The sequence below is a fragment of the Pseudopipra pipra genome, chromosome 9 (assembly GCF_036250125.1).
Source record: "Pseudopipra pipra isolate bDixPip1 chromosome 9, bDixPip1.hap1, whole genome shotgun sequence".
NCBI lineage: Eukaryota > Metazoa > Chordata > Aves > Passeriformes > Pipridae > Pseudopipra > Pseudopipra pipra.
The window spans coordinates 6579236-6605637 of record NC_087557.1 but is presented as its reverse complement, the minus strand read 5'-3'; the positions used below and the strand labels follow the sequence as shown (position 1 = coordinate 6605637).

The following is a 26402-nucleotide window of genomic DNA, read 5'->3' as shown; positions in this document are numbered from 1 at the left end:
TTGAAGTAAATGCAAAGCAATGACCATTGATTAAAATGCACAAGTAACAGCAAGATAGAGGCTGGGGTTTGCTCACAGAAGTGTCGCAAGCTTCAGCCTGTCTCTGTCCCAGAAAAGTCACAAGCCCTTAACTCCCTCTCTCCTTACTGCAGTCTCTGCTTGCCCACCACCGATCTGCTTCTCCTTCAGCTGTTTAAGGCTAACAAAAGGCAAATGCAAGTCTTTCCCAAAACCCTACTTGCAATTCTTTTCATCATGTTTAAAAGAAGTGAACAGGTTAGAGGCACACAGGAAGAATGAAGAGCTCCAATAAAACCTCATTTTCAGGAGGGATGACTTTGGGAACATCTTTGCTGACCAAAAAAACTCCCATGGGGCTGATGAGGGGAAGCAAACAGTCCGATGATGACAGTGCCAGATAGGCAAGAGAAACCACTTAAACCAGAGTAGAGCTGTATCTGGGGCCCCACAGCCTTCATGTCCCTCTCAGAGGTTTCTAACACCACAGGAATGAGTGGGAATGGAGATGGCTAAACCAGCTGAATGTCTGAATGTCAGGTGTACAATTATTACTTTTTTTCATAGCTTGTTTATTCTCTTTACCAGAAAAAATTTCAAAAAATATATTGATATTCTCTCCTGATATCTTACAATATGATGGTGTGTTATGGTGGGATTTTTGACTGAAGCAACTATAAGACAAAGGAAGGAAGATGTATGTGACTAAGTTCACCTCAACCTTTTAAAGGTGCTACAGTGAATACTTAGCCCCTACCCACTCAGCTGATAGTGTGGTAAAGGAAGTCCACTCCAAGGAACAGAACAGCACACTCCACAGTGAGACAGAGAGATAACTCTCAGGGCAAAAAGACCACCACCAGCAATGGAAAATCTCCCATCACATCCAAAAAGTGACCTTTAGCAGCAGCTGACCTTTAGAAACCTAATATCTCTGGTGTGAAATGTGGTGGCTGAGGAAATACTGACTTTGGCTTGCTGGGAAGGCTGCACTGCTGCCCCACGGGCTGTGCTGAAAACCACAGCGCTGACGTTAGAAAATGCCATTAAACACTCGGCTCTTCCCCAGTCACTGCACCCACTTACAGATGCCACCCAGCCTGGCTCCAAGAAAAGCTGCCAGCACTATCATCGAGGCAGGTCCTGATCCTGCCTGCCTTTGCTGTGCCCAGTGCAGCTGGTGCTCAGCATTGTGTCCCTCTTGGAAAATAGCCGTCTCTTGGCCTAAGGGCTGGGACCACCAGGAAAAATGACTACACACAGCAGTGAGGCAGCTGCTGGAGGTGTGCCCTGGGGAACCCATCCACTGCTCATCCCCCTGCTCCCATAAAGCACCATCCATGGAAAACTCCCAGCGCAGCAGTGTTGGATGAGGCACAGTGTGATTTACCTCAGTGATGATGCTCCTCTTTTGGGATCTCTTCACAAAATCCTGGCTCTGCCTAAATGTCAATATTTTTCTTTGTGATTTCACAACATTTTTACTACTTCTTTCTCTATGTTATGCTGCCAAAAGTAGCCTGACTTACATAAACTCCTTCTTACTGCCTCAATGCCTCTGCTGACAGAAATCTTTGACACGCACATCAGCCAAAGAGTGGCTGTATGCAAGGAGCAAGAAAAAGCCACATGGAAGTGAAATCAATCACAGAATTTTTAAAGGGCCTCCCCACTCACCACCTCCAAGAATAACCTTTCAGCTCAGATTCATGTCTATGCTGATATTTTAGCAATGGACTATATCATATTTTTCCACTTTAGGGTGAATTGAGCAACTAAAATCAGTCAGGAATCAACAAATTCTTGATGTGCTAAATGTGAAAGACATTAGTATCTTTGATGATCAAGGGAGATAGATACTTCATTTGGTTCAGAGACACTGGAGAAGGAATTTACCAACAGTCTAGACAAAATTCCTTGAACTTGATAAATAAATCTGGCTTAGTTATAAAATACTTTATTTCTGGAGTGGGCAGAGACATTAAACAGCAGTAGCTGGGGCACACAAAAATCTCGCCTCTGTAACACTCCGATTTTCTCCCTCTCAAAGGCTTCCTTTGCTATTTCTCGCTGTTTTACTGAATCCTGAGGCAAAGACAGCCTTGGTGGAAAACAGGCAAATACACACACAAGAAGACAACCCAACACTAGGTGTAAATTGTATTACTTGACTGCAGCAACGAGAGCAACAGCACCGCTCTCCAAGTGCAGGCCAAACCTTTAAATTATAGGTGAAAAATACCAGCAAGAGCTGTGAGCTATGAGTGTGTCCCCATTCCTGCTTGGCTTGCCAGAGGGCCCAGAAGATTCCCAAGGGGAAGGCCACGCTGCAGAAGGGCAGGTCCCAGAAAGTCAAGTCCTTCCATTTTGTCAAAAAACCATCAATAATCACTCAACAAGCTCCATGTCTGTGGAGCAGAAGTTTCATACAGACCATCCTTCGTGTATCTTATGGAAAAGAGAATCAAAACTATTGCTGAAGGTGCAGTGAATACCCACAGCTACTCCTCTGCCCAAGAGGTTTCCTTGTCCCACAGACAGTATCATGTTTTGTTCTTGGAAACTCATACTGGTTGCTACTTATTTCCTTTTTCCTTCCAGATATTTACAAACAGGTTAATTGGTTCTTCCACTGTTCTTCTGAGAAGTAAAGTTAAACTCTCCTGTATAATTCCCCAGTTTCTCCTTTTGCAGGGGTGAGAGCACTTTCCCAAGAAATAAGAGCTAAATCAAGGTGGGTGCCAGTGAGGGCTCCCAGTCCTTGGGCAAAGGTCCCTGCCCTGTGACTCCCACACACAGGTGCTCCCCATGGGCCAGGGCTATGTTTTGTGGTGGGGATGCTCTATGCCCTGTCCTGCTGGTTGGGTACTGGCAGGCTGGGACAGCTGAGTCCTGGTACAACCATGACACTGAAGGATTTAGCCTTGACTCTGACCAGCATTCTTTTGTCAAGGTTTTTAAAACACTCAGCTCCCCAGTCTGGGAAAGCTCAGAAATGACGGTCTAAGGTAAAAGATATTGGATTGCTGTAAAAAAACCCACAACCAACCAACCAACTAACCAAACAGCAGCAAGCCATACTACTACCTAACTCTGGTTTCCTTCAGTCCTTGCAGGAATAACATTGCTGCATGTGCCACCAAGAGGCACTTCTTTAGAAAACTTAGCAAGACAACCAGAGCACCGACAGGCTCATGGAGCCCCAAAGCCACCCCTGCCTGCCTGCTCACTAGAATGGCTTGATGACTGCAAAAGGTTGGGGCAAACCCCAAGAGGCTCCAGCTTTAGGGGCCCTGTGGAAGAGGAACCAAAATAATTTTGATAAACACAGCAAATTCTAGCAAATGCCGGGTGTGCACGGCACGTCTGTGATGTGTTGGGATTCCAAAGGTTTCCTCTGAGGACAAGCAGGGCCTCTGACAGCCACCAAGTGGCCTGCATTTGGGTTTCAATATGCAGGGCAGGAGGACAAGCTGAAAGCAATTAGAACCACAGAAGAGCCTGTGCAGGGGTGTTTGTGATGCCCTTGAATGAGCTGTCTTCTTTCCTGTTTCGGATACAATGCCAAGGTTATTACTTGAAATGCAGCTTTCAATCCTCTGTGCTACCAGTGCTGCTAACTCAGGGCGAGCGACACTTGCACTGGGGGAGTACAGAAATGACAAGGCAATTTCAGAAACACATAAGCACAACCTTCACCCCCTTTTATTTTTTTATTTTTTTTTTAGAGTTTAAGAAACAAAACCAGTACAAAATCCAGAGCTGGGGAGAGGGGAGATGAAGATGGGCACAAGCTTGCATCTGGTTCAAAGGCATGTACACAAAATGTGAGAATTACAGGTGCACAAGAGTCTGGGACAGCTTAGATCAGCATCCTGGCATATTTGCAGAAACTGAGCAGCGAGCAGCAAGCCTTTTCTGGAGGGAGCAGGTTGGGAGCACTCAGGGCAGAAGAGGTTAGGCTGTCTGTGTTCAACAGAGCTGCTCTGACACATGGCAATGCCTGCTGTGACACACGGCAATGCCTGCTCTTCCAGGAAGGCAGCCATGGCCCGATGACTGTGCACTCTCATTCTGTGGTTCCCCACTGAAACACTGACAAGTTCATCAGTAGGCTCTGCCAGACCTGCAGCTGGCTGCCCCTGCAGACACTTGCTGCCCCAGCAGACACTCACTGGTGCCTCATGCTACAGGTGGGACTGCAGGTACGGGGCAGCCCTGGCCCCATGCCCTCCTCTGTGCCTACCTGCTTCAGCTGCAGTGTCAGCCATGGGGACTGCAAGTGATGGGGATCTGGGGACACTGACCCTGAACCATCCCTACAGTAGGAACCTCCAAGCATGAGGAGGCACTTGCTCAGGCATTGTTCTGCCCCTCTGAGCCTGTTTTGCCTTTCCTCTGGGACTGGGACAGCTGGGACCCAGCTTCCCAGCCACCCCTGCCTTCCATCTGCACTGCAGCTGGCCTCTTGCTCCCCCATCTCTGCCCATGGGGGAAGGACCCAGACTTGGATTTGTTCCCCACCAGGAAGCTACTCTGAAGCCACATTTGAGGTTTCCTCATCTCCAGAGTCTCTGTGGGCTCGCACATACCACCGAGCGTCTTACAGATAGACATCAGAGATGCAAGTAGGGTGAATATTTTTCTGGGGACCTAGACATGACATTGCAGATCCGTGGGAGAAAATTATCTTCTCCATATCCCTCTGGCCCCAGCAGGCCCTCACAGCACATCAAAGTATCCCTTCACTCCTCTGCAGGGCTTGGGCAAGCCCGAGGCCCATCATGGCCGGTGCTGAGCCCCGTGCAGCTGTGTGACCACCAGGTGCCAAAGTCCTGCCTCCAAACTCACACTCTGCATCCAAGGGAACTGCTCTGAGACAGCACAAACCGTCCTTGCCATAGCTGCAGTCACATTTCTGGTGGAGGAAGGAGGGTCAGGGCTGTTCCCAGGGCCTCCCGTTGGGCTGGGGCTCAGTCGGGGGCTCCAGCACACCCAGGAGAGAGGGGAACGAGAATTTCCATGCACTCAAAAGCCAGTGGAACATGTAATAGCTGAACCTTCTTCACTAAGTTTCCATGACCTGGGGACAGGTCTCTCTCTCTCCAGACAAACACCAGAGTGTGTTCCAGACTCAATCCACCAGCTACCTGCAACTCAAGGTTATTTTTCAAGAGCAAGGATAGTGAGCATGGGGTGTCTTCACGACACGTTACCTACCCAGCTGCTGGACTCCCCCCTTCATTTGGTTTGTGTTCATAGGAAATATCCTTGCCTAGATGGAAAAACACATGAAAGAACACTACTCTTGCTTCCTTTGCATGCAGGTTACATGCTTGTCAGGACATGTGCCTTGTGACAGGTTGAAAGAGCACATTTTGGGGAACGGAAACTTTCTGACAACTCATCCCTGGAAGGCAGACAGATAGCACTCCCAATGGGCTCAGTCTGGGAGAAGGCAGCACCACCTCACGACATGGAAATTATAACAGAAAAGAAAATCCAGCAAAAAGAGCAGTGGAAAGAGCAGTGCTGGACTGCTCCCGAAAAAGGACACAAAGCCTGTCCAAAATAAGCACAGGGGGTGGTCCCTGATGCAGACAACTGACATTTGGCAGCTCTGTGTGTCAGAAGCAAATATCACAAGGAGAACAAGCGAAGGGGAGGTGCTGGTGTCCTAAGGGATGGGCAGTCCTCTTCCAGTAGGGAAGCCTGGATGGCCTGGGAATGCCCCTTTCAGTGCATTCCCTGGACTACAGGTTTCAGTGTGTGCAAAAAGGGATGTTCCCTGAGCAGTTCTCCATTTTCTCCCTCCTAGGCTTTTGGGGCATCTCATGGCTTTAAGTCCACACACTAAATATGAAGAGAAAAGGGAAGCACATATTTTCTCTCCAATTCCTTATGCCATCCACCTGTCCCACATCCCTTTCTATTCATTGCTTCTTTACAGAAAATAGATTTCAGGAGGATTATATGATGCTAAAAAGAGCCAGCCCTGTAAACTCCCCCACCTGAAGAGAAAAGTGAGAGCCTTTGCTGACAAAAGACTGAGTGAAGACAAACACTGTCCAACCAACTTTTCACGATTGTTGGAAAGATGACATATGAAGATGTCCACAGTTGAAGCTATGAAAGACATAAACATATTTCCTTTCAAAGGCCCTTACTCAAAACTGAACTGGGATGCAATAAATCAGCCCCCACATTCACACACACACAAAACAAAAAAAAAAAAAAAAGAAAGAAAAATGAAAAAAAAAGAAAAAAAGAAAAAAAAAGAAAAGAAAGGAAGGAAGGAAGGGGAAATTTAGATTAGTCACAAAGAAGTTCCCCCGCCTGCTTCTCTGGGTGCATAAAGCAGGCTCCTGAAGGCACTGTCTTTACTTCATCTCTGCTCCTGGGACAGGAGCACACTGCTCATCCACCCCCTGCCCCTTCTGGGCTCCTGCTGTGCTTCTGGCTCCTTCTCCAGCAGTTGCTGGCAGTGAGGCTGAGATGGAAGGACAGTCAGAAGTAGAGCCAAGAAATGAAGAGCAGATGGATTGCGAAAGGGAACGTGCTGAGGATGAATGGAGGAGCTGGCAAAGAGGACAGGTTAGGAACACGCTGCACCTCGTGTCCGCGGTTGCTCAGTGGATATTACTGCTTGCCTGCCTGATTTACCTTGGTATAGATTTTCTGCAGCCCTCAACGGTAAGAGCTCATGTTCAACCCATGGTCTTTGGCCTATAAAGATTTGTATGGGCTTTATTATTTTTTTTTTTTTAAGAAAAGAGAAAAGTTGTTAGGTTTATCCTTATTCGAACCCCAAGTTTTTAATCCTTTCCTCATGATAGCAATTATTTTTTAATTTTTTTTTTATTTACACTGCTTGTCCTCAAAACACCATCCAGTATTGCCCAGTGCAGGGTTTGGGGCCAAGTTGTCCATTAGAGAGATTGTTCCAAGAACGCTTTTTACGCTGGCCCCTGGGGGAGGGAGGTCTGGCTCCTTGCCCTACTTGCAGTGACTTGTGCGTATTTCCATTTAATTAAATACGATCATCTGAGCGAATGAGAACCCAGATTGCCCATAAACAACTTTTAAAATGTATTATGTGTGCTGGCAGATATGTGAGAAAGCAAGTTATCTTGTGCCAGCTATAGCAAGACCCTCCGAAGCCTTTTGGTGCTCTCAACCTGCCCACATCTCAGGGCTAGGAGCAGCCATCTGTGTCTGCAGAGGACAGCCCGTGCGTGTGTGTGCGTGTGAGAAAGACTGATGTGGTCAGAGAGAGTTTCATGTACACATAACACCACTGCACACAGTATAAAGAACAGAGATGCCTGAAACTCACAGTACTTCAGCAAAAATCGCAGCAGACACATTTGCCTCTTTCACGTGCTTGCAGGCTGGTGGATTGCCAACAACCTTTCACAGCTATTTCAGTGCCGCTTGTGCACCAGCGACTTCTCCTCCCACACCTTCTCCAGGAGCTGTGTACCACTTAAAGCTTGTTCTGCTTCGTTTTACCTGAGTTCATTCTTTCCTCCCACTTACACTTGACAGAGTAGCAAGCCAGGCACGTAACCACTCAAGGGAGGGATGGCCTCGTGCTCTGGGTCCTCTGCTGTTTAACAAAAACCCCTGTGCTCTGCACAAGTTGCACTGACCTGATCTCATGGTGGTTATTAAACTGCAGAATGATGAGCCTGGTAACACTGACAGATAACACTTGTCATTCAGGTCAGCCCTCTTCTCCTTCCGCTACTCTGGGAGAGAGAGTTTTTGGGAGAGTAAGCCAGCAGAGAAGGGCAAGCTGTCACACTGCTCAAGGTGCAGAAACCTCTCCCGGGTCACACTTTGGCTGTGAAGGCCCATCTCTCAGTATCTGGCTCTTCTGTAAAAATGTTAACTCTAATCCTCCTCTTCTAGAGAAGTAGGGCAGGGTCTGACATTTCTGCCTATAAGCCTTACACACCCAAGAGAGCAGCAGCTGAGGAGGGGACACAGTACAACCCTTCCTCAACAGAAAAAACTTGAACAGGGTGCTTGAGGAGCAGTGACTGCAACAGAAGAAAAGTCCAGGTCCTGGGAGTCACCAGAGGACTTTTTCGGTTTTTAATACTTGCTAACTACAGGGTTAGGACTGGTTTCTATTATTTTAACAATAACCATGGTGTCTGGTTTGGAGTGCACCACAATGTGCAGGAGCAGTCTCACGGGCTGTACATGGGGGGATTTCATCACAGTGCAATTACAGGGCTCAGTAGGATAACTGTGAACTGACCATATAACTGTCTGATGAAAGGGCAGGAGTACTAACCTGACTTGACTCTTTGGGCAGTTTAGGGAGACGGACTTTATGGAAGTAGGGGCACAACAGCATGAGAGGCAGACTGGGAGTGCTGGTCCATGGGAGTGACTGAGTGGCTGTCCCTATAATCGGGAAGAGTCTTATTCTGCTCTCCAAGGCTGGAGAGTGCCGGACAAACTTTATTTGCAAGCCAATATCTGTAGTTTTTCACATAAAGATCATATTTGATTCCTTTCCATCATTCTCACAGCTCTGAAAAGAAAAACCCTGGACTGTTCTGTGAAACCACAGGACATTTAATGTGATGGCACATGCTAAGGAAAGTTAGCATCTGCAGCCCAGACAGTACTTAACTAAAAGGGACAGAGATCTTATTTCTGTCATGATCCCATCTTAGAGCAAGCCTCAGCTGAGATTTCAAAATAAGTTAAAAAAAAGGGTAGTGATAGTCTGCTCTCACTCATCTACAATTCCCATATCTCCTGGAATTACCTCCTCTTGCCACAGCTCTCCTTTTGCAAATGAGGTAAAAACCCTAATCCTAATATCTCCTGGTGAGGAGAAGGTACAGCCCACTTCCAGAGAGCAGTCATCTGCCATCTCTTTGACACAGGGAGCTGGGCCCATGACCACAGTGGCCCCCTCAATCAGGCCCCTGAGGTTTGCCGTACGGACCTATTCCTGTAACTTCTGCCACGTGGCTCTAGACACAATGTTCCAGGCAGGAGGAAGTTTGGGGATGCAGAACAGGCAGGAATGAAGTTGAAAATCTGTGTGTAAATGATATAAGGAAATTTGAAGCACTCAGTAAGAAGCACTTCTGTGATCCCAGCCCTTCTGGCACCCCTTCCTGCACACCATAAGAAGACAGAACAGAGAAAGAGATGTGACTAACTTTGTTACTAGCTCACGAATGTCCTTCCATTACTACTGACACATCCTCAGCACAGTTAACTGGTAGATAACTGCAAAGTGCTTTGAGATCGTGCAATAATTGGCAGAGATGTGTAAAACAGCTAATGTGCATTAGTGACAACGGTGCTGATATAATTGCTACAAGTTTGCCATCCAGCCTGTCTGTGTTTAACACACCCTGTTCACCAGTGGCCAGATCACACAGATTGGGTGGATGTTGTTTGACCTCAGATGCTCAGTGACCCCCGTGCTTTGCTATTGTGTTGTTGGGAAACTACCTGGAAATCTCAGCTGCCTAAGCCAGGAGTGAAATGCATGTGCACTCAGGTGCCTAGAATAAGAGTAAGATTCAAGCTGCTGAGGCAGTGGATAGGAACGGTAACGCTGATGGAGATAATTCCACCTGAGTCACGGCGTGTTAAAAGCTTGCGTTTGGCAGCCGTGGCCAGCCTTACCGACGGAGCAAGTGCAGAGCATCAGCTGTGGCAGCACTAGGGGGTGCCAGAGCAGATCTTTCCCAGCACCGGCACCCACCTCACCCTCTGGCACAGATCACAGAGGGCAGCCCAGCTCCAGCCGCCTTCCCCTGCCACTTGCCTTTACCCAGGCACAGCACTGAACCTGTAGACTTCCATGTCTGTGCTCACACTCTGCTCTGTTCCAACATGTTCCCTGTGCTCAGAGTGAAGGGGCTGCCCTGACCTTGTAACGCACGAGACCAAATCCATGAAAGTCAGCCCAGCTCATATTTCACCAGCCCACTTTCTCCCCCAGAAAGCGTTTGTAATAGGTGAAGAGATGGAGCAGGGAGCCTAATCTTTCAGTCTTTAATCAGGCAAAATGCTAAATAGTCGTGGTTGTGAAGAGACTGCAGATTCGGGTCTTCTGTGGTTATGATGAGAGACAAGTTTGAGAGGCAGAGTTCAGACTTAAAAATCCAATACTGAACCTCAGTGTTTTGTGCATCTGATCAGTAAGATGCACATTTCTGTATTTGCATCCTTACATTCACAAAATACAAATCACAGAATCATAGAATGGTTAGACTGGAAGGGACCTTGAAGATCATCTCGTTCCAGTCCCTCTGCCGTGGGCAGGGACACCTTCATGCTAGACCAGGTTGCTCAAAGCCAAAGCCCCATCCAACCTGGTCTTGAACACTTCCAGGGATGGAGCGGCCACAGCTTTTCTGGGCAATGTGTGCCAGTGTCTCACCACCTCACAGTAAAGAATTTCTTCCTCATATCTTATCATACCTGCCCTCTGTCGGTCTAAAGCCATTCACCTCTGTCCTATCACTCCAAGCCCTTGTCAAAAGTCCCTCTCCAGCTCTCTTGTAGCTCCTTTAGGTACTGGAAGGTGCTTTAGGGACTCCCTGGAGCCTTCCATTCTCCAGACCGAACAGCCCCAGGTCTCTCAGTCTGTCTTAGGAGAGGTGCTCCAATCAATTTTAAACACATCTTAACACACTTAAGAGCCTGTGAGAGACACACATCCAGTAACAGCCTGATTCAAAGTGCAAGGAACCATAAAGCCAGACCCACTTCTTGGTGCCCTGCAGCATGTGTGGGTCCCCGCTCTGCAAACAATGCCTGTTTGCCGGGTGCCCCTGGCTGTAAGTCAGACTCGAGGCACTGATGCAGAAGAGGCTCTGTACCCCGAGGTCTTTCCTTACTGTTTGGTTTGACTCGATTACAGTCACCAGCGTGGTTTTCTAAACAGGAACACTGCCTGGAGGGCTCAGTCCCGGGCTGGAAGTCTCACCAGCTGGGAACCCTGCTAAAATCGTATTTTATAATAATGATATAAAAGAAAGTACGGAGCATAGCTGGGTAGCAGCAGCTGTGCCAGCTGAGGCTGCCTGCTGTGCTTTTGGAGGTGAAGCCCCAGTCCCGGCTGGGAAACAAAAATGATAGTGGCAGCAGTGGGTGTCCACCAGGTGCCTTAACAAGGATTTCTCTTTTTCTTCCAGCCTCAGAGCGATGAAGTGCCGTGGACCCTCATCCGGTACTCAGGTGGGTGGGTGTTGGGGCAGGGGGCATCCTGGGAGGGTCCCTGGCCCCTCAATGATCCCTGGTTCCCCCGGTGCAGCACCCACCACTGCACCACATTCCCTTGGCACAGAGGAAGGGCTCCTGTCTCCCCACTCTACTGTGCACCGACCCTAGGGACAACTGTGGCATCCGGGGGGCCCGAAAGTGCCTAAATAGCTGTTATGTGCTTCGTGGCACAGTGACGGCTGCTGCTTCTGATGGAGGATCGTGCCAGGAGAGCTGTTGTGGGAGAAAGGGGCCAAGTCTGCCCCAGTGCTGCAAGGGGCCAAAATGAAAGAAAAGGGTTTTCCCAGAGCGGAACAAAAAACCTGAAAATCTGCGTGGAGTTCTACAACCCCCACCTATCTCCTAAAACAAGCTTTCACTTCACGAATGAACAAGAAATGTGTTTTTGACAATTTACTGAGTACACGCAGCACACTCTTGGGGTATTTCTGAGACAAGTCAATGGTTTCCTGATGTATGAAAAATGTAAATTATTTCATGGAGAAGAGTGAGTGAGCAAACACACCCTATCAGAAGTAGCACTGCCCTGCATGCTGGCTACATTGAGTGTTTGTCCCATGACATACCTCAGTGATAAAACCAATTACTAAAAGTTTTAAATCATACTAAAAATATTGTTGGCCATTTTACTTTCTGTTAACAGTGTGAGGCAGCACTAAGTCTAATTTAATATTAATTCATGTTCTTTAGAGGAAAAGCTTAAGAAATTTGGCCTCAGCCCAGAGAGTTGGTGCTGCCTGCCTGGAGACCTTCTGAGTCCCCTGGTCCTGGGTGTTCAGCTGGTGTGCTGAAAAATAAGAAGCACAGCAGGGAAACATGACCAGCATAGCCCTGGGAACTGTTACTGTTCATTGCAAGAGAAAACGTTCATGCTAAGTTCCAGTTTAATTTCTCCTGATTCTGCTCTGTATTAATTAGATTACTCTGTTTCTGTCTGTATGCTGCTCTTTTGTCCTGTCTTCTGTTTAAAAAAAACCAGAACCAAACCCCAAGAAAAGGGCTTATGTTACCAGCATCTTCACAGGAAGCACTTTTTGTTTTCTTTCCAACTCTGAACACTTTTTCCTCATCTTATTTACTGTCTTAATTTTCCTGTCCTTTTTAGGAATCTGTGCTTCCTAAACTCACAGAGATACTTTACTTAATATATTTTTCTGTTTTTTTAAGTAACACATAGAGTAAGTAAATGGTGCATAAATAGAAATTTGGAGGAAGAATTCATATAAACTGGAGTTGAGTCCAAAAGGCACAGCTTAATCAAAAGAGCCTGGAAATTTCCACAGAAGATGATGTCTGTCTAGAGCAGATGTTATTCTAGCTCTGATCTGCCCTATTCTTTGATTCACTCTCTCCTTTCCCATATTTTTTCATCTTTCCTGTAGTCAGTTGTTATAAAACAACCCATTTACCAGACGACACTTGTAGTCATGGGATCATCTTTTCCCTCTTCCATTCCAGGCCCAAGCATCAAAGGAGTAGCCATCAATCTCACTGCTGAAAGAGGCTCTATTCAGATCAGAAATGGCTCCATCATGATCCCCTGTGATGGCCTCTACCTGGTGTCCCTGACGTGTTCCCTCTACCTGGAAGAGGACTTGCTGAAGCTGACCCTGCAGAAGACAGAGAAACCTAAGAACCATGACCTCTGGATACAGACTGTCCAGGGCAGTAACAACACAGTAGATCCCATCGCAGTAAATTTCACCACAGCGCTCTTCTTGTTCCGTGAAGATAACGTCACCCTGTGCACCGACTCCAACGCCAACATCAAGGATCTGTCGCTCAGCCTGGTGTTACAAAGTCCCCCTGAAGAAGCTCTCTGTTGGAGCTGACGTATGCAATGCAACATGTAAAGTACAGCCTTGCCTACCGATCCATTTGCCTGTGGGATGCCTGTTCTCACCGGCTGTACTCGTACAGGCAGACTGCTCTTAGCCTTCCTCCTTGGGGCTGTGGAAAGCCCCAGCTGGAGGGCAGATAAACCACAGTGCAAACGGGCTTTATATAGTGTGTGCCATGTTCATGTCTTTGGAGCTCTGTGCAGCTGATTTGCTACCTAGGATGGATCTTTCCAGCTCTCAGGGGAAAGGGATGCGCAGAGCCCTTGAGGAGAACAGAAATTAAAGCCGAAGAAAGCCGCACAAGCTTAGCTCATATTCAGAGAAACCCTGGGTTTCTCTGTTTGCTAGACAGTTCCTGTATATAGGACAAAAGTGCTGTATGTTTGCTCAAATAAAAGTCTTGTAAGTCAGGAAAATACCTCAGGTGGCTTGAAGCCATTTGGAGTAGGAGAAGAACAGATCTGGTCAACAGCCCTTCTCCTGACCAGACAGGAGATGGGAAAGAGGCAACAAGGGACTTCCTTTGCAGTGATCCAGATAAATGATCTCTGACAGGTAAAGGCCATGAAAGCAGGTGATATTTTGAAAGGAGCTGACAGGACTGCACTGGACAGCAGAAGCACAGGTCCTGCAGTGACTGTGGGGTTTTGGGAAGCAGCTTTTAGGAGCAGAAGCCCACTGGCTGTGCCAGCTATCTGCAGACTACTGAAGCCTCAGCCAAGGGAATATCTCGTGGGACATTTACATCTTGACACCAGCTCTCAGAGGAAAATCTTCAAGCACATGCTCACACACTGGCTTCAATGATTCAGGCACATAAAAATTTGGGAAAACATGAAGACACTGGACTTGGTGGGTTCTCTCTAATGGACCAAGTGGAACCTGCAGATCTATGCATCCTTTCCTTGGGGAGGACTCAGATGGTTCTTGTGAGCCTTGCAGCAGACCTTGTCATACAGGTGTTCATCAGAGATCCATAGGTACGACCTCTGCAATGCACCTCTGCACTCGTGCACACCCTGCCTGGCTCGTGCTGAAGCCAGACTGCTCTCAGTGGTTCTGGGCTGCACATCCCTGTTCTCATTGCAGCCTGGGGCTGCTGAGGACAAGTCCTGCTCTGCCCACATTGCAGGCAGCACGTGACCTGAGCACAGCCAGAGACTGCTGTATTTTTGGTTGAAATGAGGCAGATATCGAGGTAATACGTAATCAAGCAGATTACGTGTCTCCCAACGAACTCCGTCAACATTTCAGCATGTCACTGCTGGCTGTACACTCCAAAGCCTTTTGTTAAAAGTATTTATGTATTTATATGATAAGTATAGGAATTTATAGGCATCAGATTTCTTAAAAACACTGGGAAGGGTTCAGACCTGGATGTCAGCGCTAAGCTCCTTTTTTGCAGATGCTCCCAATGCCCTGGAGTGTTCCAGGCACCAGCCTGGACCGACCCACTCCTGGCTGAGCACTCCTGCAGGCTCAGGTGCCACAGGCAGGCAGCTCTTCCAGGCCTTGGAGAGCTTTTCCATATGTTTTTTGCTGTGAACTTCCCTACGTGGGCCAGGCCACAGACCCAGGGGAAACCCCTGTGGCTGAAGCAGTTATTCACATAGTACCAAGAAGCAGCTTTTCTCCTCTCAGCTGAGAAGCTGTGGGCTGACTTGCACCCACAGGATACTCCTCCCTGACTCTAAGGGATATTTTGGGCTTTTACCTCTGGCCACGCTGAGCACCACCAGGACCAAAGACAGCTGCATTCTGCCCCCAAGCTGGGGATTGTCACACTTCCCAGTTAAAGTGAGAATATGTTTCCCTTCCTAAAAAACAATAAACCTTTCCTTTGTAGCATTTGGGCTCGTTAGTGTCCCTTGGAGGTGGGGGCTGGGGGAGGAGGAAGGTGGAGGTGACTGGTGAATTACACATCCAGTGTTTGAGAAGACATTTCTACTGGTAGGAAAACTACATGAAATTTTCACATCCTTCCTTTTTTTTTTTTTTTAACCCTTCAGCTTCCATTTCAGGTCTCCACAGGGTATCCAGGGCTGGTGCTTCCCAGCGTGGGCTAGCACAGACAGGGCAGGCTGTGTCAGTGGTGTGGACAGGGGTGCACAGGACAGCAAGAAAGATTTAGCCTAGACAACACAATTAGATTTGTTCCTCAGAAGGCTACACTCTTTCTTCCTTTTCAAAGCATGACAGGGCATTTCACACACTGCACTTCCAGACTGAACTAGACTTACCTACATATATACACATACATGCACCTGTCTTGAAATAAAGGTTGAAACAATTCCGTTCCTGAGATTAATTATTTGAGGGACTGACAGTCCTCATGAATAAGTTTCCATATTGTCAGCTTCTGTTTGTATCTGGAGATTCCCTTTCTCCATGATATTAAAATTCTCTTTGATAGGGAAAACATTAATTTTTGTTACTGGGGCTGTTAAGGCTTTGTAGGAGTTCATAGATAGTGCTGGAGTCACATCTTATAGCTCTGTTCAACCAGGTCAGTGCTCTGAGGGTTTAGGTCACCCTTGAAGCTGGAAGTGTTGAAGTGCAAGGCTGAACTAGGTAGTTTCTGGAGAAAATCCCTAACTCCAGAGAGACAACACATTCCACTTCCTGAGCTCACTGTCACTGAAATGGCACCTTGTGGGCTGTCTGTCCTTCACAAGACTCTTCATGAGACCCATTTCACAGGACACAGTCATCAGCCAGGGATTACTGACCCTCTGTTAAAGCAATCTCCCCCACTGCTGTGTGTTATATTTAACACATGCTACTGCATAAACTACAGAGGTGGCCACTGTGTACTCCTCATCTCTCTCCTCTTTCCTGCTCTCCCCACTCACATAAAACAAAAGTCAGGGTGACAAAGCTGATGTAAGAGCCATGACCATCCCTGGGGAAGGAGCTGACCTTGCTCCTCCCATCACAGCTCTTGCTCTCCAGCTGAGAAGAAACTACTGAAGGTGGCACAGAGCAGATGGAGGCCGCTTCTTTTTACAGGAAGTGATGGGAAACACTTAATTTACAGTCCATTTCGCATCCATGGAAAAGTCACCTAATATCTACCACAAATGGTTATCGGCAATGAGGGATAACGAGCCATTATGTGGTTTTTAGACACCACATACATTTCGTCAGCCAGCATGAGTCACGGCTATTGCCTTTCAGCTTCACTAGTGAGAGAAAAAAAGAAAGCTGGAGTGTGCTTGGCAAAGTGCAGTTGATTTCCACTGCTGTCCAGCTTGGACAACAGAAAACCAGGAATTCAGTTTCCTTATTCAGCTGTCAAAATGGGAAAGTATGAACATAGAATCCAACAGTCTCTGGCAGTAACTAGTTGGGAAGGTTTTACTTAATAGACCTTCCTCGGCAGCATCTGTAACTTCAGAGCTGTTCTCTGAGCTGACAGTCAGTTATTATTTTCCAAGGGATCCAGACTGGCCCCAGGGATGTGGCAGTCCATCAAATTAAGCAAACTGAGTAACACTCACTGAAGACTGGGAGAAGGGGAGTTGGTGCCAGGCCAGGCCAGAAAGGGACAGTGGCAAGAGATCAGCAGAAGGATTTATCACTGTTTGCAGCCTTGTATGCCCTAAGGCCAGGGAGGATCAGAGAGCTTATTACTCAGCTCTCTAAGTGGATGAGGAAAGCTATAAAGGGCTGGCAACCTGGGCAAGCAGAGGTGAGGTTGAAGGCACATCTCCCCATGGAAGTGCCAAGCAGTGAGGCAACTTGCTGGCAGCTGCTCAACTTCCCAGGGCAGAGCATACCCTGGTGTCACCCCACGTGGTGACATGATTCCACCAGGAAGCAGGAGCCCAAGGACTAGAAAACCCACAGGCCAGGTCAAGAGGGATCAGTGGGGCTGGCTGTTGTGTCCCAGGGGGACAAGGACGTGTGGCACAGAGCCCAGGCAAGCACAGGGAAGGAAAGCTCAGGAGGGATGTAGTGCTTGTAGCAGGTCCGTGGACTGACTGTGCTTAGGACTTTGGGACCACAGTGTAGGACAGTTGGAAGGTAGGACAAAGGGAGTGTTTCTCCTGCGAGCCCACTCTCAGTGAACCAAACCTCTGCAAACACCTAATCACAGCCACTGCCTCCTCAAACCCACTTCCTCCTCTTAATGTAAAGTCTTGCACAATTACTTTTTAAATGACAGCTGCTCTGTAATATTGATCACCTCTTACTGACATGAGGTTGCCCCAGGGAGATCACAAGCCCCAGCTGTTCACATGCACAAACACTCTCCCTTTCCTGGGCCTGCCTTTTCTCCTGCCTCTGCAGTTTGTGGGGGTTGGTTGCCCATGCTGTTCTTTGGTGGCCAGCCAAGGCACAGGGTGCTGAGCTGGACCTCTGGCCAAGGTGCTTGGATGGTCTGTCAGTGCTCAAAGAGTAAACAGGATAAGGTTTGGGGCAAGACAAAACTTGATGTGATGTGAGCACAGGTGTACTTTCTTAATAATTGCTTTCATTGTTTGCTCCAGGGCAAAATTCACACCTATTTACTGGCAATCCAGAGACCTGTTTCATGTATTTATAAAGACGGTACCGAACATATTGCAAGGATAAAGATTTAAACCAGCATAGGATCTGATTCATAAAGTATACAGCAGCCTTATCATTTCATCACCAAATACATTCCTGAGATGATATCACTGGTGTTATCTCGTGGAGTTCAAAGGACTCACTTTCCTTTGTCTTGTTTTGGTAATTTAAGGTTTCTATTACTGGCAGCGTCTGCTTATTTGGCTTACTGTCACCAGCACAGAAAGTTAGCAGGGTATATGCATCCAATGGGGACAAAGAGATGAAATTTGGTTTCTGACTTTTTTAGCAGCTATTTGCAGCATTTTGAAACATCAGTTGACCTGCTCCTCCCTTCATCACTTCCCATAAGAGCCAGAAACATTAACAAACCTGCCAACAAGAAACTTCTTCAATGTGTGCTAGGTTAATGGCTGGACTTGATGGTCTGAAAGGTCTTTTTCAACCTGAACAATTCTATTATTCTACATGTTCCACTCTTGACAATGCGAAGGACTAACTCTGGTGGCTGTTCGCCTGCTCTGAAAAGCCTCAGGTCATGCATTATCTCCAGCAGTATCCACACCTTACAAGAAAAGGTTTGCTACAGGTTGCAGGAGAAACTTCTCACCACATCCCAATTGGTTTCGACAACTTGAGTCATCTCCCACATATGCCTTGCCTTATGCTTGATTCTTTTTACGAGAAGTGTCCTTTCTAGAAGCAGGGGCAGGTGCTGCCTTCCCATGCCAGTGCTTCATGGCCCATGTGCCAAATCCTGATGTTTGCACTGACTGTGCAGTCACAGACACAGCCATAGACCTCACCTGCCCTGTTGCAGAAAGCAGCCAGGACTCCTCCTTGCCGACGTGGGTACAATCACATACACCTTCACCTCTTGCCTGGCTTTGCAAAATAACAGCAAAGAAACAGAGAGAGATAACATTCCACTGAGCCTTCAGACTTTCACAGGTATCTATACACAGCTTGGACCAGACAAGCTGTGGCCATCAGCAGGAACTGTGCAGGAGGGGATGATCTGTGCTGGACACAAATCACTGGTATCAAGAAGCACAATACTCCAACACTACTGCATAAAGCAAGCTCTGTCAGACCAGAGAAGAGGCTGAATCAGTAATCAAAACCTGAGCATAGTGGAAACGACTGGTGCTAAATAATTAACATCTCCTTAACAATGTTTCACATTGTAAGCACAGCTGATCAAAAAAGCACAGAGAGACAAAATCACCAAAAAAGAACTCTGTAGCCACAGTCAGATGGAGAGGTGGGCAAAGCACAAGGCAGGACAGCTGTCTGAGGCTGAAAACATTCACAAACAGCTCAAAAGAGGTACCTCGCCTGCAGGAACACAGGCAGAGGGCACCCAGCAGGGAAAGGTCTGAGGGGTCTTCCAAGCAGCTTGTGAAGGTGGCTTTTTGGAGAGACAAGCAGCTCCTCCACACGTGTTGAGGTGCAAGCTCTTCACCTGCAGATGAACATTCCTCTCTGTAGCTGAGAGCAGCCCACACACTGCTGGTTGGCACTGCTCCTGCACACAAACTCCCTGGGACAGAGCCCAGGAAAGCCACACACACAGACCATATACAGCAAGAGCAGTGAGCACTGTAATTAGCCCTGGAAGGCTTCCAGGAAGGACATGCAGGCCAGGTCAGTGTCTTGGCTTATCAGTACCCCAAGTGCTAAATCATACGGTGTTAGGAGCGACTGTAATGCAAATTACTACACCTAATACTAAGAGGATGTAAAACCTTTTAAATAAGAATAATTTTGATTTAAAAAAAAAAAAGTCAGCTTAGTCAGAGAATATAGTCATAAGTTGTAACAAAACCAGTTCTCTCAAGTAATGAAAAATGCTCAGATAATAATCTGTTGAGGGTCATCTGCAGAAGAACATTGATTAATGTTCTTCATTGAGCTGTGATACCTATCAGATGTCTCACTTATGCATCTTTTCCTTGGGCCTAAGGCTGTACAACAATCCCACTCCGAGGGAAACATTTTCTGGCCTTGTAATTCTGGAGCATAACTCTGAAAGAGCAGCTTTGCCTGTGTCAGCTCTATCGAGAAACCAGCACTATCTGATCCCTGGGGCCCCAATGGCATGTGAGAGCAGCATGGTTTTCTTCCTTACCCTGTTTCACACTCCCTGTCCGAGGCTGAGCACAGTGACTCAGCTCTTGAGGTCCGAAACTTTGTTTTTCTCCTTCTCCTCCTAACCATGATCATCAACAGCGTGAGTATGCTAAAATACTTCAAATGAAAGTATATTCAGTATCGTTCTTGCAACACTTTTACACTTGCACTTTCTCCAACCCATAAAACTGCAAAAGAGAGATTAAGTAGGGATTGTGGTTACAAATATTGTGTCACAATTTTTGAGCACTTTTGGTACTTAGGATCATCCATGTCAGCTTAGCCATTCCTAAGTCTGTTCTGCAATGCTTGCGTACCCCACAAACACACACACAGATGTGCCAGGTATATCACCCATTCCTCACAGCTCCTTTAGTACCAACTTTAGCACATGACAAGGCATATGAAGCCAGGAACGTGGTGGGAAAATCAGCCTCAGGCCCAGACTCACAGTTGGTTTGAAATGGACCTGAATTGCTGCAGTGGTTTTCCACAGCTTGAAATACCAGACCAACCACTGGGGGGTTGCAGGAATCACTCTGACACTGTTCAAATGATGGAGAGTTTTGCTTGCTGCTCTGGTCACAGCCAGCCAAGTGATGAATGCAGCAAGAGGTAACACAGAAAGGCAACGGGCAGAAGTCACCCTTGGACTGGCATGAAGGCGGGTCCCCATCAAGCACACGGCTCAGACAGCAGCCGTGACCACTTCACACACGCTCTGCCACAGCCCTTGGCTCTGCTTGTGGCTGGACTCGGGTCTTCAGCACTGATTAATCTGTGAACAGCAAAGCAGTGCTTGAGACAGGCACTCAGATTTAAAGGCCCATATTGACACCACTGCTCCTGAACAGCATGTTGGAGGAGAGCCACGGTGGTCCAAGGGGCACTTGTCCCATTTTGGGACAGCATACCAGGTCCACTCCTGGCCATCTTCATGTGGCCTCAGCTGGAAACATCCCCTCTCACTGAGCTTTGTGACACCACAGATGTCCCCACAAAGTATGATTCTGCCTGACAAAGTGACTTTCTACACAACTCACTGCCTTGCTGCCTATGCAGAATTGGATATGCCCCTGCTTAGGGATCAGTCATGTCACATCAGTTGCTAATGTGGACCTGGTTTTGGTGCTTAATCAAAAAAGGGCCTAAAGCAAAATTCATGAAGGATGTCCCACCCATCACAACCTTTCAACTGAGGTTGGGATTTCTCTGGCTTGTTCTCCCTGTCCCATCTTTTCGTGGTGACACAAGCACAACAGGAAGGCTGCAGCTGGCTGTCATGCAGCAATCAGAGAGGCCTTATTGTGGGTGCAAGTCTTATCCCAGGCTGAACGATGCCTGCTGCTTTTCTTCCACATCAGAGTAAATCACCATGAAACAGCAGGCAACATCACTAGCAGAATTCCGGTTTTGCCCGATTTTTCAAATTTCCCTGGGAATGAAGGTTTTGGTGGTTTCCCTTCTTCATCTACACAGCACCAGGACTTGAGCAGGGTGAGGAGAAACAGGCATTTTCTGAGAACAGGAACACTGAATCATGTCAGGATGAGAAAATAAGCCGCTCAGAGAACTTCAGGCTGCATAGAGAGGCTTCTAATTACAGTACATCCCAATAAGCTTTGGTGGTTTTGGGGGAAAAAGATGTATGGGATATCCCTACCTTTACGAGGTCTGGATTTCACCTATGTGCTGGCAGTTGGTGTATACGTGGTGAGTGGCAGCTCGTATGGGTGGCGGAAACATCTGAATCTTTGTAAACCAAGTAACAACTCTGTGGGTGTGGGAGCTCCCAAGGGATTGCATCATAGCAGGGGCAAGAGGCCATGCCCCAGCCCTGCAAGGCTGCCCTGCCATCACAAGATCCTTCTTGCACCAGTTTCCTGGGATGCCCTGAAGCCAGAACATTTGCAAACAGAAAAATACTCCTTCTTTCTGGTTTCACCTTCGCCACCTGCTCCTCCCCTCCTTGCCCTCAGCTTGGAAGAGCGCTGTGTCACGTAACATCATCCCACCAGGTGCTGGGTGGCCAGATGAGATCTGTCATCAACCTACCCACTTCTGTGAGCTCATAAATGACATCTCACTTAGCCAAGAGAAGCAGGAAAGGAAGTTTCAGTTCTTTTACCAGGGGACACTGGAGGGAGAGGCTTCCGAATGAGGCTGATAATTAAACTGGGATGCAACAGGTGCCAACTGGTAATGCTAGCTGGATTACCAGTTCCTGGGCTGGGCAGAAAACCTTGCCATGGCTACAAAACTGACTGAAATCTTGATTTTTCCTCTGGCTGAGCCTCAATCAGCTTTTCCGTTCTAATAGTAAATAGACAAGGCAGATAAGTAAATAGAGAGGGTCAGCTTTCGCTTTCAACCCTCCACGCACCAGTGGGGTGTGAAACATCGGGTGAACTGCAGTTCAACTGCTGGCTGTATTCCATCAGGAGCTATTCTTGGGGAATTGCCTTGTTTTCCCAGCTCCCTACCAAAACAAACTCACTCATGCCTGTGTCATGGTAGGGGCATGCAGAAACCAAGCATAGGCTGCTGTGACTGCAGTCACAGAGGAAAAGGGTGATTAAATTAAGAGTCTGACTGATCACCCGTTTGGCACTCCCAACACATATCGTTTATACCCTTCTCTCCCACTAACAAAACTCTGCAAGCTGAAACCTACCAAATAAGAGCCTGAGGGAAATTACAGTGTACCTTTCCTGGGGTTGAACTGCAGGACAAACCTGTTCCTGCTGCTTGCACACCCATGCTGGAGCTTGTCAATACTAACACCTCCAAAATGTCAGCCATCAGATGGCCATAGACACAGCAGCTCCCAGCATACCCAGACAATGTGTGATTCAGATGTTTAAATCCCTGCTGGAGTCCTGACACACTGAGCTGCAGAGCTGAGGATCAGTTCAGGTGGGATTACAATGATGATTACAGCAACAGGTCAAGAGAAGCAACGGAGGAGGTGATGGAGAGAGGGGCCTAGGACTCTGTAAGAGGGAGATGATCCTGATAGCAGGGAGAGGGTCGGTGTGCTGGTCTCTGAGCAGGGGTTTGAGCACAAAGAATGTGGCATTGTGCTTTTGAAAGGTCCACCCACAGGTTGGGTTTTAGGAAAAGGTTGGTGACTGTCCTTAATCTGAGCAAACTTTGATTTGGATGAAAATCCCTTAATTTTTGCCAAACCCACCGAACTACTTTGAAAGCAATTCGGTAGTTGAATAAAGTTAATTGAAGGGTTGGACTGAATCACATTAACGTAATTTGGATTCAAATGAGAGTAGACACATTCCCACAGGCAGTAACTTTCTGTTGATTCCATTCAAGATTGTTTCCATGTCTCATGTTAAAATAAGGCTTCATTTCAACAATAACAGTATTTGTTTCAAAACTAAACAAATAAAGATCATATCAGCAACACAAAACATTTCATACCGTTATGACTGAACTTCTAACATTTTTGTCTGCAAGAAGGAACAGATGTTTTTCCTTTTTGATCTTTACAGATTTTTAGTCAATTATTAAAACAGACAGTCATACACTTGCAGGGAAGTTTTTCAAGGAAGCTTTGGGGCCTGCCCAGGATGTTTCCCAGGTGACAGGAAGTCTGTGCAAGTAAGCTCAAACCTTGGGAGCTTCGCAGTGATAATGCAAGAGGGAGTTGGAGGAATGAATTTTTTTCTTTGCTTCTGATCCAGTCCAAGGACGACTCATGTTTTTCTAAACCTTGCTGGAGACAGCAGAAACAGAGGCTCAGCTCTAGGAAGACAAAAGCAAATGTGTGGAGACGGTAGGCAGCAACCCAGCTTGGCGGGGAGGCTGTGATGTGTTGGATGACAGAACTGGTTGAGCCTCAGGCCAGTGCTCAGGCATCACTTTCCTGGATTCTTGGCAAGTGTGAAAGGGGAAGGGACTGCCTTGGGTGTGTGTGGATTGCCAGCCTGCTTTCCTTATGGTATTTCCACCCTGCTCGCCTTCCTCTTGACGGAGCTCAGAAACCATCTGCCAAGTAAGAGTGAGAAGGAAACTCCTGCAGAGGAACTTTTGTCCCGGAGCCATGGGGTGCAGCCCCGTGGGTTCACAAACTGCCAAGTTGAAACAGTTCATTTCATAGCAGGAGAGCTCATTGCTGCTGTGGGTCCCGGCCCACCCGTCAGGCCAGCCAGGGGCTGGTTATGGTGTCTCAGGCGCCGGCCACAGGCGCGTGCGTGCTGTCCCCAGGGAGCAGAGGCAGGACGAGGAACGGGTGCCTGACGTGTGCCTGCTCAAGCCTGAGGTCCTCTTGGAGCATGTTTGTGGATGCGTGGGCCACAGCACAGCGTGACTGCTGTTGCAGCAGGCATTTATGATGCTGCTTGCTCACCACAAACCGCACAGAAGGCGCTTTTTGCTCTTCCAAGTGGCTCAATGCTACAAATTCCAAATAACATCCTGCACTGGGATATCCTCAGCAGTAGCATAGAGCTTCGGTAACTCCTTTCTCCAAAGATTTTTCTCCACCAGATCCCTCCTTTTTTCCTGGGATCAAGAATGGTCAGAGGGGAAAGGTGCACCCTGAGCTGCATCACTCCACAAAGAACAAAGAGCACCCTGCAGCTGCAGGACCCCACATGGACCCCCAGAGCCACAAGTATCAGGAGGATGAGATGGGATTGATGCTCCTCACAAAGAGAGCTCAGTTAGAAGTGAGCATCCTATTAAGTGAACAGATAACGGGTTTAAATGGAAAACAAGGACTTTGAGGTTTTTTTCACGCAATAGGCAAATAACCTGTGGAAGTCATTGCCATGAGAGGAAGTTAAAAGGTTGGGCAGGCTCAGAAAGCAGCAGATTCACAAATGAGAAATGTTTCACAAACTACTGGGAAAAAAAAGAAACAAAATACACAGCAGTCCTGGTGTCTAAGGCAGGATACCACACTTGGATAGGCCTTTGAGCCCACTCAGCTTGACCACTGTTACACAAGGCTGAATGGAAAGGTTAAACACTTCAAAAAACGGGTAGCCAGAGCTTAGTACCCAAACCACAGCACATCCAATCCAGGCTGCCTCCCCTGGATGCCTGCATGCCCTGTGTGGGCAGGCTTGCTGTGGTGTGCCAGGGCTGGCTGCCCCGCCAGAGGAAGAAATCCCCTCTTGCAAAGTGCATGTGATCAAGAGTTGTGAGAGGCAGCACTGGAGATGCTGATGACACAGCCCTAGCTCCATCATAGGGCAACTGCTCTTCAAATGCAGGGAGGAAATAAAACTGGCACTTGATGATGCAATGTGAAGAAAGTCCGGAAGGGTAAACTTTAAAAATATCCATGTGAAAGACTATGAGAATACAATTAGAACGGCCACTTTGGAGCAACACTGTGGGGAGCAGGGATAGCCTAGGGCAGGGATGGGCAGTGCAGGGGCTGAGGGCTTCACCCCAGAGCTGGGCTCTGCTCACTGGGAGGCGCTGGGGAAGGCAGGACATGCCTCTCACATGCCCTGCCTGTGCTTACGCTGCACAGCACACTGACTGCTGAGCTAAGGAGCAGCCCCGCCAAGGTTGTCAGAGCCAGGTCTCTTGGCAGGCTGGCCCAGAACAGACACACGGCTGCAATCTCTGTGACAGCAACAGCAGGGCCATAGTTTCGTTTTACCAGTGAAGGGAGAAGCAGAGAGAGGCAAGCTGCCAGACTCTGATGCGATGGGAATTACTGAGCTGTAAGTCTTTCTGAAGGATAAGAAGGAAGAAAATTTTAGTGTTGTGATGCGAGCCTCCCAGCCCTGGGCAGCAGAAGAACCATGCTGAGGTTTCACAGCTTTCAGGGAAATATCTTCTTTCCCATCCCAGTAATCTGACTAAACAAACGGCTCTTAATTTTCCTGAAGCAATTTGTAAGACAAGTAAAAAAGCTGAATGAGGTAACAACTGCTCATGACATGACATATATCTCTCGGCTTAGTGCCACAACATGCTCTGGGTATGCCAATCTGCCCAGGGGCTATCCCACACACTCCACAGCATGCCCAAGAGCTTGGTAATTTCACACAAAACCTGAATTCCATCCCTCTGTACACAAACTCTGACATTAGAAAAGACTTTGCTACATACTTGTCCCATGCCAGAAGCATCTGGAATCTGCACAGAGGAACCATGTTCTGCTGTTGCACAAACAGTATGTGAAAGAAAAGACAAAAAGCAAAACAAAACAAAAAAACCCCAACTAATCAACCAAAACCACCACCACCAACATAAATGGGACTGAAGTAAATCAGTCTACACCAATAACCTGACCACTCTGTTCACAGAAATCCCCACAGCTTCAGTAATGCATATGGACCAAGCTGATATTGTAGAACAGAATCATAAAGGCTTAGGTTGGAAGGGACCTTTAAAGGCTATCTAGTCCAATCCCCCTGCAATGTGCAGGGACATTGTCAATTAAAGCAGGTTGCTCAAAGCCCCACTCAGCCTGACCTTCAGTGTTCCCAGGTATGGGACCACCACCTCTCTGGGCAACCTGTTCCCACATTTCACCACTCTCGTTGTAAAACATTTCTGTCATATATCTAGTCTGAACTGATGTTCTTTTAGTTTTAAACTGGG

At 47.5% G+C, this 26402-nt stretch overlaps 1 protein-coding gene and 1 long non-coding RNA gene across 2 annotated transcripts in view; one reads left to right on the top strand and one right to left on the bottom strand.

Moving 5' to 3' along the window:
- LOC135418764 (uncharacterized) overlaps positions 1 to 26402 on the bottom strand; it is a 132308-nt gene that overhangs the window by 15217 nt on the left and 90689 nt on the right. The gene's annotated exons all lie outside the window — the stretch shown is intronic.
- On the top strand, positions 6224 to 14878 carry TNFSF4 (TNF superfamily member 4). The gene is made up of 3 exons (XM_064664348.1): positions 6224 to 6711; positions 11202 to 11244; positions 12748 to 14878. Exons 1-3 carry the CDS (start codon positions 6514 to 6516, stop codon positions 13119 to 13121), a joined length of 615 nt encoding a protein of 204 aa, XP_064520418.1. The 5' UTR covers positions 6224 to 6513; the 3' UTR covers positions 13122 to 14878.